Source organism: Rhipicephalus microplus, chromosome 5 (assembly GCF_043290135.1).
Source record: "Rhipicephalus microplus isolate Deutch F79 chromosome 5, USDA_Rmic, whole genome shotgun sequence".
Classification (NCBI taxonomy): Eukaryota; Metazoa; Arthropoda; class Arachnida; order Ixodida; family Ixodidae; genus Rhipicephalus; species Rhipicephalus microplus.
The window spans coordinates 138,793,996-138,809,204 of NC_134704.1; the positions used below are offsets into that span (position 1 = coordinate 138,793,996).

The 15,209-nt window shown below is 40.3% G+C and overlaps 1 protein-coding gene across 2 annotated transcripts in view; it reads right to left on the reverse strand.

Moving 5' to 3' along the window:
- The window catches only part of LOC119182310 (glutamate receptor ionotropic, kainate 2-like), a 194,774-nt gene that overhangs the window by 11,078 nt on the left and 168,487 nt on the right, over positions 1 to 15,209 (reverse strand). For both annotated transcript variants that reach the window (XM_075895956.1, XM_075895955.1), the window contains exons 8-11: positions 14,685 to 14,789; positions 10,445 to 10,558; positions 9,491 to 9,694; positions 1,763 to 2,289 (exon numbers count right to left, since the gene is read on the reverse strand). In XM_075895956.1, coding sequence (XP_075752071.1) covers positions 1,763 to 2,289; positions 9,491 to 9,694; positions 10,445 to 10,558; positions 14,685 to 14,789 — 950 coding nt within the window. The remainder of the gene's footprint in view (positions 1 to 1,762; positions 2,290 to 9,490; positions 9,695 to 10,444; positions 10,559 to 14,684; positions 14,790 to 15,209) is intronic.

Consider the following 15,209-nt stretch of genomic DNA (forward strand, 5'->3'; position numbering starts at 1 on the left):
TGCGGTTTATTGAAATTCATTGTCCCGCACCGGGCTATATACCAGACAGACTGAATGCTGCGTGAATGTGCGCTTTTGAGTACATTACAACGCGCTAACGCCAGCGCCTACAGTTTGCATTTGTCTGAACATTGCGCAAAGCATGGTTCCACACCAAAATTTACATGCACTTCTCTTTCTTACGCTCATTATGACGCGAGGACTAGGAGGTAGCTGAAGCATCTTTCATGAAAAGGAACAGTAACATTTGTGCCAGTTCACCTTTTTCATCACTTTTATATTGTGAGATCGCTTTCCTCGACTACACCTGGTGACCATACGTGATGCTGTTCCTTCCCCTTGTAACTTATTTTCCCTGGGGTTTTTTTTAACTTGCATATATTTCTGCTACAATTTAACCCAAGTTTTAGTTTGCACTAGTTTGTGTCCCTTGTTCGGTTTGTTTGCGCTACCATGTTGTCATGATGAACGTAGAATCGCGAATAGGCAGCAAAGGATAAGGGTACATGCGGAGGCAGTCAATGCTGAAAAATACTGTGGGGCTCTTGATGAAACAGTGAAATGCAGATGTGCAATTGCTGTAAGTCATCGCTGCCACCCTAGCTTAATTAATGCGATCGCACCGTTACGACTTAAGCTTGTGCTTGATATTGGCTGCGCCGACATCAAAAATCATGGTGGACGTAACATGATAGGCACTCCGCGTAGCGTGTAGTGGCAGGGGAGGAAAGGATGCTCTGAAGCAATGCACGATGTCAACACAAATGTGTTCTTTGTAGGTGCTGCTGTTATCCGGGCACGTTCTATGCCATTGCCCGAATCACTGCAAACGCACCGGGCCAAATCTTTCCCAAAAGGCAACCTCGGCGCGTAGTAGCCATAACGATGATGGAACGTTTGCGGCATGTTCTTTCCTTAGAAAGTGCAAATTTTATGTATAAAAATGGTGGTGTAAGATATTGCATCGAGGGGCATTTTCCAATCCGCGTCTCCATGGCAGGTCCGAAGCAGTGAAAGGGGCATTGCAATACCCAGTGTATTGAGTCATCACTCTCTTTTGAGTTTGTCATGTGCCGCCAACATCATTATACATGCTCAGTCTAGGCTGCGCTGTATCACTCCAGTGGCACTGAAACTCATTCTGACGCACTTTTGTGAAAATAGCACCCAGTAAAAAAATTTATCTCTTCAGACAACATTCTCAATTTCAAGTCATTTCTACTGCTCTAAATTTAATATTATGGTTCAGTTTATGCCTTCGTATTCTGCTCTTAGGCAAATCTCAAGCATCTCTAGCTTTAGACTTCATGGCTCGTACTTTTCCATAAGACATGCCGCTCCCCTTTTTATGCAAAAAATCATTTCAGTGATATGCCAGTCGGCTGAAATGTATATATACATTGCCGTTGAGCTTCAGCAATAGAACCACACAACTTTGTACACATTTCGTTGGTTCTGTTTGTGAATACGTAACGGAGCACCCGCAATGAACTGTTCGAAACGTTGCCTTTCCGCTTTGCATTTTACATGGATCACCGACGACTGCAATTGCTTTGCACCGAACAATAAGCACTAAATCAGCGCAATAAATTTGACAGTAGACTACTGCCTGTTCAATACGAGGATGACATAGACGGTATCATTTACAGGAAGCATACCACGAACTATACTGCAGAATATGCTCAGTGTGTGCTCATATGAAAACTTTTTTTTTGTGCCTCAAGTTTACCGCAGGCGCTATAATATTGAGAAAAGAACTTACCTCGGGGAAGTGTCGCAGCCTTGTCTCATGATTGCACTCATGGTGAACCATAGACTGTTTAGGAGAGTGAACTGGCTCTTGACCGTTCTCACTTCATCGTGTTTTCTCTCATCACTGAATATCCGTTCGCAATGACGTGACCGCAACTCGCCAGATCGGCCGGCCATTACGACATCGAGGCCCGCACTACCGCAATCCCTGCGGACGACATACCCACCGCCCCCGCCACAAATAGGACTTCCCTGGCACGACCAGCAGCACTGTCCTGTTGAGATGTAGCTGCTTTTCCAGCGGGCCCCTCCCGCGCGAGCCACGCAGCAGAGCAACAAGCTGACCACTACATAAGCTGCCGCGACGCACAACCACACATCTTTGGACAGTGGGGACAGGAAGAAGAGCAGCGAGTGGTCATGCTGGGGTTTCCGGTACAGAAGACCCACTCCGAGAGTCATGAAAGGCATGGTGAAATCAATGACTGCTTCGCGGGCGTAGGTGATGGTCAGGTCGCCAATTGCCAAGTCAGCCTCCTGTGATTAAAAAAAAAGCAGCTTATTTATAGCCTGTGTTTCTTGCGATTACCTCACGTACAATTTACGAGTATAATGAAGGATAAAAACTGGAAACTAAAACATTATAATGATGGAGCATGCATACCCACTTTCGCCGTAGTTGGAACCGCAAGTGCAAAGCTGCCTTAACTTCTCGGTCAGCAAAAACTAGTGCAAACGGTCCATACCATAACTTGATTTCGGTGCTGGCTTTTCATATCTATTGGTATTCCCATAACGACTCTCGTGTAAATCAGGTTGTCAGTAAATAGGTTCGCACACCCGTCAACGGTTTCAAGTTTCGAATTTTCGGTTAGTAACAACGGAAACGTGTCCCTGACTACGAGCTACGAGTCTCTTTTCATCTACCGGCACAAGCACAGAAAACATCGTACAAAAACACGTCAATGTAAGATTGAGAAGCTTTCTGCTCAGTGGTGTATTCGGCATTGGTAGATAGTCTTTGCGTAATATGCAAAATGCAGAAAGGGTTTTTTTTCGTGTATAAGCATCGTATTGAAGCGTATTAGAAATACACAATCTAACAGCGCATGGAAAGATAAAAAAACTGAACTTCCTGAATATTGTACGGCAATTAAAGTGTATTCTCATGTCTTTAGACAGCATTGAAATAAAAAAACATATTTGAACGTTGTGTGGTTTCGAACCTCATTATTTTGCAAAGAGAGGAACATAGAATATTTTTTCAAAGAACCCCGCGGCAGCCTGTAAGCTGAGTATTCGGAAGTCTGAAGCTGTTGAGATTACGTTTTCTTAGTGAATAGTTAATGCAAAAGGATACTTTAGGTGCCGTATGGCAAGCAGAAAAAATAGCAAGAAATATCTTGTTACTGTGTCTTTCAACTCGGATTTAGCTATAGGACCAAAATTCAACGCTCAGTAAATATTTGATGAACGACGTGCGTATCTAGTTAGCATAATACGGCAGAACAATTCGACGTAGCCCAGATTCATGAAAGCAGCGCGATAAGAGAATAACTAATGCCAAAGGAGTCCGGAAGTGTTGAAGATTGACTGAGTATTTTTATCGTATATTGGTTTATCGTTGGTACAGCCCATTTTGGGAAACAAAAACGGCCCAGCAGACCAACACAAGGGGACAGAGCGCCATCTTTCAACGAAGCCTCGTTGCGAAATGGTGCCGAATTTCTAGACTTTCGCAAGCATAGAAAGTTCACAAGATTTGACAACACTTCCGCCAGTCACAGACGAAAATTCGTAGATGGTTCATGTTTCATTAAAAGCTGTGCAGAAGTGCTGTTACATGTCTTACCAGCTGTTGCTATGCAGTCCACCGATCACCATTTGGAAACTAACAAGATTCAATGAAATTCTTGTGGCGGTCGCTTTCAATTTCTTTTCCCGTTCTGTACAGCAAGGTTCTCGCAAGTGAGATTGAAAAGCGTTATCATCACTCCAGTGCAGTGCTTTACCATTGATATTTCATTCATATTGCGTGTGTCGCACTCATCGTCGGATTTTGAAAAGTTTGGGTCACCAAGTTAGAGTAAGGCACTCAAGTTGGCAGACGACAACGCATGTTTTGCAATAGAAAGCTACGCCTTCAAGAGTAGATCTCTATAGTGTGGTCGAGCCCCATGCGCTTCTGCTTCTCAAATACTACAGAGCCTGTCTTCGATTCTGGGTGCGTTCCGTAAGCAATCGATTGACGGCTCACTTGACAATGGCTGTTTCATACTATTTCAGAATGCCTGCTGCAAAATATCTGTGCGGCTTCCACTGAACTATATTCACTCATTTTGTGAATTAGAAAAGGGCCCTATACGGATACGCACTAAGGCTACGCGTTAACTGACAGAGCTGCACACTTTGTTAAAACTTTTATAGCTGATGCGGACGTTAAGACATGGCAGTGCACTATGTAATGGGCAGATGTTTGAAATACCCACTCGTTCAAAAATAGCATATATCGACACCTCGTGCGAGTATGCGCTCCTGTAACCCAATGTATGACGCGTTAAGACTACTCCTATCTTCTACTGCATGACATTCCTGTAGTGAATTTCTTTTTAACATTTTTAACGGCTTTCGAACAAATAACGTGGCTTGGTAGCAGACTACCTGCTTGCCACAAAGGTGACCTGTGTTGTATCCTCACTCAAACCTCAAAAATTTCATTATCTCAATTGCCTCTATGCAGAATTATGGGTGATGTACAACGCTGATTTTTCGGTCACAGCCAAAGACACCGACACTGAAACCAAAACTTCTGCGACACGAGCTCAATAACAATCTCGCGTTAGTAAACTAAGCGTCTTGAAGCATCAGCTGATTGCATCATTGGTGCAGATGTGATGTATGACCTCTACATCCGCTATGGACACAAATCAAGGAATATTCTTTCTGGTCTTCTAAGAACGCAGAAGTGATGAGCCCGTTAACATCGTACGTTAATTGAACACGCATTAGACACTGCTCTGTGGCTAATGCTGGATTATATAAAACGAACGAGTGTAGGAGTATTTTTACAATAGTCTTAAACGTGCTGTTATTGTGTGGTATACGAACATTCTCGGATTTCGACCACACTTCGATATGGCATATAGAACCAGAAAGGGGTACATCTATATTTTTGCAAGAAGAGCGCGATATTTCATGGAATTGCCACAAATGCTGTATAAATGAAAAGACCACAGAGCAGCCTAAATAGAAATTAAAATAATATATCTCAATCAATGTAGGATATATTAAAATACAAATACTGTTTCAGGGTTTAACACGCCAAAATCACGATACAACTATGTGTGATGCCATAGTGGAAAGCTCCGAAAATTCCCATCGTCTGGAGGCATTTAATGTACACTAGCGTCGCACAGCATGCAGGCCTCTGGCATTAGTGTAGCTTGAAGGAAATGCGACCGCTGAGGTCAGGATTCAACCGGCAGCTGTCGGTTCAGCAGCCACCATATATATATATATATATATATATATATATATATATATATATATATATATATATATATATATATATATATATATAAGGGAAAGAAGTGTATACCTTAGGGCTCGTTTTTCCTTGTTTTAACACAATATTATAGAGATATAACAGACAGTAATGCCAAGGAATGTACAGGAGAAGTTATTAGAACCAATGGAATGTAAATAAGAAGAAAGAAAAGTGGATGAAAAAATAACCAGCCGTGAGCTGGTTATTTTTTATCCACTTTTCTGTCTTCTTACTTACATTCCATTGGTTCTAATAACTTCCCCTGTACATTCCTTGGCATTACTGTCTGTTATATCTCATATATATATATATATATATATATATATATATATATATATATATATATATATATATATATATATATATATATATATATATCCTATAACCACTACATGACTGCGGCCAAAAGCTTACGTACAGCTTTCCATCTACGACATTTTTCTTGATTAACATAGAAACAATGATATTTCACTCTTTATCCAATATAATAATAGTACAACCAATATAAAATAGTGCACACTGCCGATCAAAGTCAGCAGCGTGCACATAATTACACAATATCACCTTGAAACGAACTTTTTGCACAACAGGTAAGTTGAAATATTCACCAGACGCTTAGCAGTAATGCAATATTGTAAACTTTATTATTGCAGGGTGATTCCACGAGAGATCGACACGGGTCTGAAAGTTCATATTTTAGATTTCATTAAGTATTTTATATTTCGTGCACCTCTCACCAGGTAGCCCGAAAGCCGACTTCGTTTTATGATTAACGGCATAAATTACGAGAAAAAAATATCAAACTTCACCAACACGGAGGCACCAATTTCGTCACCTGTCATTTTCGAAAATTGCAGATCCTATAAAAACGCAAATATTTTTCTTTCAAGGAAGATATTTTTTACCTGAAATGCATGACTAATGAAGAATGAATTCATACGGTTTCATGTTTGTAGACCAAGTTTGTGGATACTTGTACGCAAGTATCCACAGTGCGAATGCAAAACTGAAGTATAGAACGTTAAAATGAATTTCACAATGTTTTTGTTGATAAAAATGCGGGAGGCGTAATCTTTCTCCCTACTTTGAACCATATAATCTAAAGCATTGCCTCCGAGATGCGCCGCACAGCAATTCATCTGCAGAGCAGACGACGGATGACAACTTGCCCTAAAGCGTGTTCGTTTTTGTAATGCGGTAGTCTTCGGGCCCCAAATAATAAAGCTTTGTTAGAAATCGTTTATGAACTCATTCAACATTCAATTCTCTTACCCAACGTGTTGCAAACACATTGCCGTCACAGCAGCTCCATCTGTGTGTCAGTAATGGAGAGGCACCACATACTAGAAGTCTCAGTGCTCTACGTATAAGAGTGAATTCAGATACTGTAGAATACCGTGTTCAAAATAGTTAATAAGCTCGTGCGATTACAAATTATTTCATCTTAGACGGGCTTTTAAGCCCTCCACTCCCGCCGTTCGCCTTGTTGCATTTAATGCAATTGTTCAACCTACTTTAGATTATGCATCCATAATTTCGTACCCTTACACCAGAAAAAATAACAGCGAAATGAAAAAAATTCAAAAGAGAGCTATTAGGTTTATTTATAACAGTTTTGATCGTACTTTAATAACATGTTTATTAGCAAAAGCTAACCTCCCAACACCTACACAAAGAAATAAATGATTGAGATTGAAATTTTTCTTTCAGTTAGTTGAAGGTTATTTTAAGTTGGACTTATCGCATATACTTCATTTGTCTACAGGATATACCACAAGGCAGAGGCATGCCTTTACAATAACCCCAATTTACCCCGTAATAACACATTCAAGCATTCGTTCTTTCCTAGGACAATTACCGAATGGGATAACCTTAGTAACGAAGTTGTTTCCCAGTCATCCTTGAACCTTTTTGCTGCGCAGCTTTAGCAGCGAGTGTAATTTCTAAGACATGTGCTCCTGTTGTTTATTTCAATCACTGTAACCATTCTCCACTTGTGATCATCTTGAATGTGGTGCTCATTTCTCTATTCTCTTATGCCAGTTTATTACAAACCACTATTCTTTTTTTTTCGTTCTTAAAGTGTGTAAATGCCTTACCTGTTTTATACTTATTTGTTTGCCGATTTGTAAATTTATCAAATGTATATCCACCCTGCCAAAACCCTATGTTAGGATTGCAGTATCCATAAATAAATAAATAATAAAAATATATACTCCCATCTGCTGAAACAGCCTTTCTTCACCAAATGCGGTCACGTTTACTCGCCTTTAAAGCTCATTGCCACTTTTCCGTTCCGATTTGTAGATTTCTCAACTTATCAGCGCATTCTCGAAAAGCTCTGATTTGTACCACGAATATTGTCGCTAAAAACAAAATAATGCAACATGTTTTTTGTATTACTGTATGATGACCTTCGGTTGTCAATTAACGAGATTTTAAGAAAAATCGAAGATGGGGTTTTTTATTATTCACATTTCAGTGGAGTACACTTTTGCCAGTATGAGAACTTTGATGCAATACATAAAAATTTACATTTGCCCTACGGCAGCAATAACTTATGTACCTAATGAACACACTATATCCTTGAAACGTGTCAAGTTTGCAAATGCTGCTTGCATTACTTCCGGAGAAAAAAAATAGGGAATACGTAACTTATTTCAAACTGTCGCAAAATTAGCCATTTTTAAAAGCTATTTTCTTAACGTCTACAAACTCGAAATCGTATGAATTCATTCTTCATTAGACATGCATTTTAGGTAAAAAATATCTTCCTTGAAACAAAAATATTCGTCTTTTTATAGTATCTGCAATTTTCGAAAATGACAGGTGAAGAAGTTGGTGCCTCCATGTTGAAGTTTGATATTTGTTTTCTAGTAAGTTATGCCGTTAATCATAAAACGAAGTTCACTTTCGGGCTACCTAGTGACAGGTGCACGAAATATAAAATCTTCAATGAAATCTAAAATATCAACTTTTGGACCCCTGTCGACCTTTCGTGGAATCACCCTGCAATAAGCGCTGCGTTAATAAACACACCATTATTCTCTAAAACTATAAACCAATGCACACTAAAAAAGTATGTGGTAACGTTCAGGAAATTTCACACGAGTGGTGCAAAGCCTCAATGGCATGCGGTGCTGGGCTGGGGGTTTTGTTTCCTTGAATTATAACACTTAAATGCTTGATGCCGGGGTGCACCATGGCTGTGCTGACGTACTTCCGTCATGGAAGCGACGTTGAAAAGCATGTACGAAGTAATGCAGAAAAAAAGAAGAAAAAGCTGCTTGCCATTCTCGCCGCGACTTCCAAATCTTCCTGTTGCTGAAACAATGCAAAATAAGCGCTAAACTTCGTCTAAGAGGAGACGCTTTAGTTTCGTGTTACAGCGATTCTTAGATAGGCGAATCAGCCACGTTTTTTTTTTGGTTTTATTAGCTTCCCTCTGTTTATTTATGTTTATTGTGTCTTCCTCTCACTCCATTGAGTTTTCTGTTGTTGGCTCCTTCTCTTTTTCTTACAATTTTTCTTCTTGATTTCTATTTCTCACTTGCTTCCTCTTCTTTTTTCATTTTTAAACACGGTATCTCCTGCGTATAGCAAGCGACCACAGCATACGGCCTCACACCCAGCCGAAGTCCCTTCAGAGCTCTGAACTTATCATCGTCAAGGCAATCGAACTTAAACGGGAAAAAGGCACTTTGTCGGCGTGAGCGTGCGCTCCCTTTGATACAGATCACTATTCCATTCTTGACTTTACCTCCGTTACTCCAGCCCTCTAATACGGCGTCCCTTATTTTTGTATTGTGGTTTTGGGACTTCATTTCCAGATATTATTATTTTAGGCTTCGACAGCATGCGATCACAGCATACGGATAGCCCTAGCCTCTAAAATATTTCTCCCCATCAGGACTGCCAAAGAGAAACATAAGCCATACAAAAGTACTGAACACAAGGGGTAATGCCAAGAAATGGCATGATCTAAAGCTTCCTTCTTTTTTATACAGCATTTTTTTTCGTGCACGAAGAGGCACTGTATCGCGCAGTGCCGGCTTCTCTTTTTACTTTCAAAGCATTGTAAAGTCCACGAACAATTCGATTTTTTTATGCATTGCTTACAAAAAGGTGCTTCGTACCCGCAGCAGTCTTATAAGTGAAGTCACGTAGGCGAAGAAACGTTTGTGGTCTTACCATGTCGAGTAGTTCCCGGACCATGCCATTCCAATGACCGTGGGAGGTTCGGCTGCCGTAGGCACCATCTCTGACAAGCCGCAACTGGTAGTGAAAGCCCAAGAGCCGGGACATTTCTCGGAGCAGATCCACGCAGAATCCCTCGAAGCGATCATTACCCACCATCTTCTTTAATGGCCCTTTTTCCATAACGTAAGGCGCATTCTGGGACGCGAAAAATTTCACTTAAAGCTTCTACAAGCCGTTATATAAGACAATTCAGTTGGCTTTCAGAATGCTGTCGTGGCAATCCGTGAAGTCTTCACCATTTCCGCGTCCACAATTATACTCGAAAAAAGAGTGGACGATCACTTTCACACTATGTTCGTTAAGATAACCAAAAAATAACATTAGCTCCATTGTTACCACGTGATGTTTTTAGACTTATAACACACAACATTCTTTAGTTGTAACAATTTTGCTTCCCTTTCAAACTCGACTTGCAAATAAGGCATAAAGATTACAAGTTTGGCAGTTTAAGATTAATCATGACGTTCGTAAAGCACAGGACAAGGCACGCACAGAAGGTAGAAAAGATGGTAGCATAACTCGTATTGCAATTACAATAACTGCAACCTGTAATAGAATGCCTGGGCCAAATCTTGTAAACAATATATGGTATAGATACAGCTTCGCGGCAGTAGGTACAAGGTACAACCACTTATTTTAAGTTCTGCCCTTAAGTTGTGGGGTTAATTAGCTTGTTCATGATTACAGCCCACAATTATTTCTCTAAACATTACGGCTGTCAGTATAAATGAGAGGATATCTGGTTTTGTGAACAAGTAGCACATCTATGAAAACATTTAGGTGAATAGACAATCTGCAATAAGCTTGATGAAAGCATACATTGTTCCAACAGGAAATGGGCTTCCAGACATGAAATACACTGTATTAGGAAAACTGCGAGCATACCAATATTGTAGTAATCCTGAAAGTTTTGTTTTTCAGTGCACTCAAGATTTCTTGCTGGAACATCTGCTCCGTCTGGGCCATGGTGAGACCGGTGGAGGCACTCCATGTTCCGACCTCAGTAATAAAAAGAAAACGACTGGGTAGGTAATGTGGCCACACTATACCCTTCACAAATATTTATATGCTGGTGCAGTGTCATGACAAACTTGTCGTGCGATAGGCATTGCCCACAATAAAAAAATGTTTAGCACATACAAGAGATTGTAGCTTGTTGCAATGATAAAAAAGTGTGACCCCGGACACAATGCTATGTGAATGAACGAACTATTTATTATTTAAATAATTACTTATCAATTCATTACTGATGAACTTTATTTATTGTGCAATAGTTTACTTAGGACGAGCAAGGAGAAAAAGGGATTTCCTCTGTCCCATTCCCCCTCTGTTAATGATAATATGCAAATTATATTTTACCAATTTCATTAAGATAATGTTTAAAACAGAGGGTAAATGTCATTCAATTGTCAAATGAACAAGCCCGTGTTGGTGTCCCGCATGACAGTATAGTATTTAGAGACTGTTTTGCGATATACTGCTATAACACAAAGTATGCATACTTAATGAGGAATTAGGAAGATTAATCTTGCCATTTACTAAGCAAGCTCAAGATGCGTCATTTTACATTTAGTTTTGTATGAGCATAAAGATACCTCTATTAAGAGTCTACGTGGAATCGTAATGCAACAAGATAAAGAACTACGTTTTACTTCAATTGTTTGGTTTGTAACATGGCCATAAACAAGTAGATATGATGCGACGACATTGTTATTATCTGCGTCGAGGCTCAAGTGGTGCTCGACATTTTGAATAGGATTGGTCACACTTCCCTCCCCCCCTGACTGCGTCGCGAGCTGTTTGGCACTCAGAAATGCCACACAAGTTTTCTTACCTTTTCCTTCAAATTTTATTAACAATAAAACTTTAAATGCCTCAAAAAGCGTGAAAACTGACCTGCGCCCCACGTTGACGGCAACACGAGGGTTGGAAAATTATCGCTACATGATGGCAACAATGACAAATCGTAATTGATATTACGATGATGAATAAATATAATAAGAATCTAATTCAAACAAAACAGACTACGGGGTACCGAAACAAACAAGCCGACGTTATCGCACTCTACTGGAGCTTACGGCTCCTATTTGAGTGTTTTTTTTAAATAGATTGTGCATGATGGCTTGCAGTTACCACTAATTCTTTCTTCAAGATATCCCTCAGATCAATGCAGATGATCATAACACGGAATCATCTTTCTCGTACCAGCAGGCATATAACAAAGGCTTTAGCAACTTCAATAAGCAAATATCAAGCCATAATACACAAAAATAACACCCGTACGTGAATCATTGCATTGAGCTTAGACACAGACTGTTTAGGCTGCAGACTATGCGTGTTAGAGGGAAAAGGCATTTCAATGCAAGTTCTCACTGATGACTTTTGTCTTTTTTATTCTCACTTTTATGTTAAAGATGATATGTGCCAAACGCACGTAATCCACACTGCAATAGAGCAACGACCCTGATCACTCTTTGGAATGCAAGTGACAGTGATAGAAAATGTTTGCACAACCTCTGAAATATTCAGCGATTTCTAAAATGTCCTAAATGTCAAACCTTGGCAACTTTTGCAGAGCATTTTATTCCACCTCCGAATATAGACTGTTCGCGCCCTCACCTATTTTTATAGGGTGTGTTCTAACAAAGTAACAAGTTCTAACCTAAGAATGCTCTATCCCCAGTACTTCGGCACGTCTGTCATTTGTATGTGAAAGAGAGCCGTGCCAGAGGGTTTACGTTGTGGCCGTAAATACTTTCTCGTTTATGTTGTAAACAACTATTACGCTGATAAGTATTGAAATGTTGGTTTTACCGACTCAAATTTTTCGTTTTCTCGGGAGTGGTTCCGAAAGCTTTTCTTAACTTTCACTGCCAAATCTTATGAAGAACGTGAACCATAACACGAACATTTCTCCCTGTGAAAAAGCCATCTACATGAATAATACCAAACTTGTTTGACGTCACAGGAATGATCAAGCTTTATTGCATGGGTCAGAAGTTATCTTAGTAGGACTGCGAGAGCGTTGAGGTAAGCTCGAATTTGATTGTAAACAGACTATAGATTGTTTTTCATGTTTTTCAAAAACTAGGTCGCACTGTTACATGATGACTTCATGCCTTGCGGCGACACGCTAACAATAGTGATATTGCTGCAGTTTTTCGCCTTTTGGAGCTCACTTTTATGAAATCATGAGCTGCTAGAGGTAATGAGTTAATTGTGCTAAAAGTGCTAGATACTCTTTAATTTCTCACGATTTTCAACATTGAGTTAGTGCATGCTGTTTCATTGATTTCCTGCTCCTACAACGACCACCAATTTTCGCCACGTTTCGCCGCCATCGGTACTTCTTGCGCAGTCGAGCAAGCACAGGCGAAAAATCTTGCAAGCATCTTTCAGAACCAAGGCATGTTTCTTCAAACATTTATCGTGATGCTAGACACGTTCTTTGTGCCTTTAAAGCATCTTGCTGTTTTTGTTTTGTGAGTTGGGGAGCTGCACAATGAAAGGGATGCGAAGTGGAAATACGATGCAAGTGGCTGATAAGAGCGCGGGAGCAGTATCATGTAGTGAACACTCTAGCACGTCTTCTTCATAGAGACAGGCAGGCTTGGACGAATATGGTTTGCGGTTGCATCAACGAAGCAAAAATTACAAGAAGAATTGAAACTGCGAACTCGTGTATTGAATTTTTCGCACGTGTTTGTAGCATGAAGTTTCAAGTTTCAAGTCTCAAGTTGTGTGTGATTGCTAAAAAGCTTTTTGTTTTCACTACTCCTATGCTGAATTATGAGAATGCATCACGGTGCAAATACCAATGTTCTTCGAAAAAAACAAGGACAGTTCTTCACAGTTATAAATGTGTATTTAGAAAAAGTTGCTAACAATTTAGAGTACTTGATGGTTTACTATCAAAGAGCTGAAAGCCGGCCCATGGGCATTACACTTGATGAGGCCGCATCGACAAAAATTACGGCTGGGCCAGGCCCGGCAAGTGGCAAATCATATGTCGTGTCCGAAGCAGATGTGTTATAGAGCTTGGAAGTCATTCCTCAACTACTTGAACAAACGTTTTTTGTTTTGCAAATGAAGTTTTAAGCGTAATAATTCTGCCCTTCTCCCTGACACTTACGTTAGCGCCAGTGTTGCCAGATGCTATCGAGAAAACAAGAAAATTGCTAATGAGCTCTGTGGAAACCCACTAGGTGGCAGAATGATAACGAAAGGGAACAAAAGACAACAACCCATTTGCAGCACGAAGTCACAAGGAAATACTCATAACAAAAGTCCTTATTAGGAGGAGACATAATGAGCTTCCCCAAACTCGAGAATATTTTTCATTGCGGTTAAACAAAAAAGATGCCTTATACAGGAAAGCTTATTTTAAACACATCTAAAATATTTTCAGCTATGAACAAATGCACATGGCTACTTCCTAACATTAGATCCAGGGAATTATTTCAGTTCGATTTAAAGCACGTTTACCCTTACTTACTTTTCTCCAACTTACTTTTCAACACTCAACAATGAGCGTGGGCTCACGGGGTGGTTCAGGGGTCACCTAAAAAGGCGGTGTGCAAGATGTTCCCCATACAGAAACATAGTAGGAAGAGGTATGGGTGTGAAGATTAACCTTCGCCTAAAGCACCTTCTACACTCTTCATGGGGAATCAAGCGCAGATCCATGCAGTCAATTACTAAGGCATCGAAACAGACGGTGAAGAACGAATGCATCCTAGTGAACATGGTGATCACTAAAATAACTACGATTGCTGGAAAAATGCTAAAAATTCTTTCTCTTCTAAAAATGCAGCAAGCAAAAGCCGTACAATTGACTCAACAAAAAATTAAGTTAAAATCCGCGTATTGTATGCGCAACTGGTAAACCTTGTTAGCGTTTAACATCATCTTTTGTTTTGTACCATTATGAATGAATGCATAGCTATCGTTCAAATATCCACCTTACAATATCTTAAATGCCCTTAAATAAGGGCCTCTGCTGTTAGAAAACGAACATTCCTATTTTTAGCTGTAGTAAAATGAGAAGTATTAGGGAGTAGTCTACTATGATTGGCGTTAAAACTGTTGACGTAGCATAACTAAACAGATGTTAGTATGCACCAACCGACGCCAGTCCCGATCGCTTCATCCGGACAACTTGCAGAGAAATATTATGTCGGCGTCCAATCGAATCCAATTGAATCGACCCGGTAAGTCCTGAAATTTGTGCCTGCAACAAGCAAAGGGAATACGGTGAGCGAATTAGAACAGAGTCGTTTTTACCATTTCACTTGTTTTAAGGTAGAAGTTCTTTAAGGGCTTAAGTGCCGCAGCTGTCTGTCGTAGCCGCTTCTTGTGCGTGACCTGTTATCTAGATGGCGCTCCCATCACTCGCATCGTTCGAGATTTTTCGCAGACAGACAGACAGACAGATAGACAGACAGACAGACGGACAGACAGACAGACAGACAGACAGACAGACAGACAGACAGACAGACAGACAGACAGACAGACACATAGACAGACAGAGAGACGGACGGACGGGCAGATGAATGGACGGATGGACGGATGGAGAAGCAGAATGACGAACGAACGAGTGGACGCTTCGCCCCACACGTCATTTCACTCCGTATATATGCCGGAATGTTTT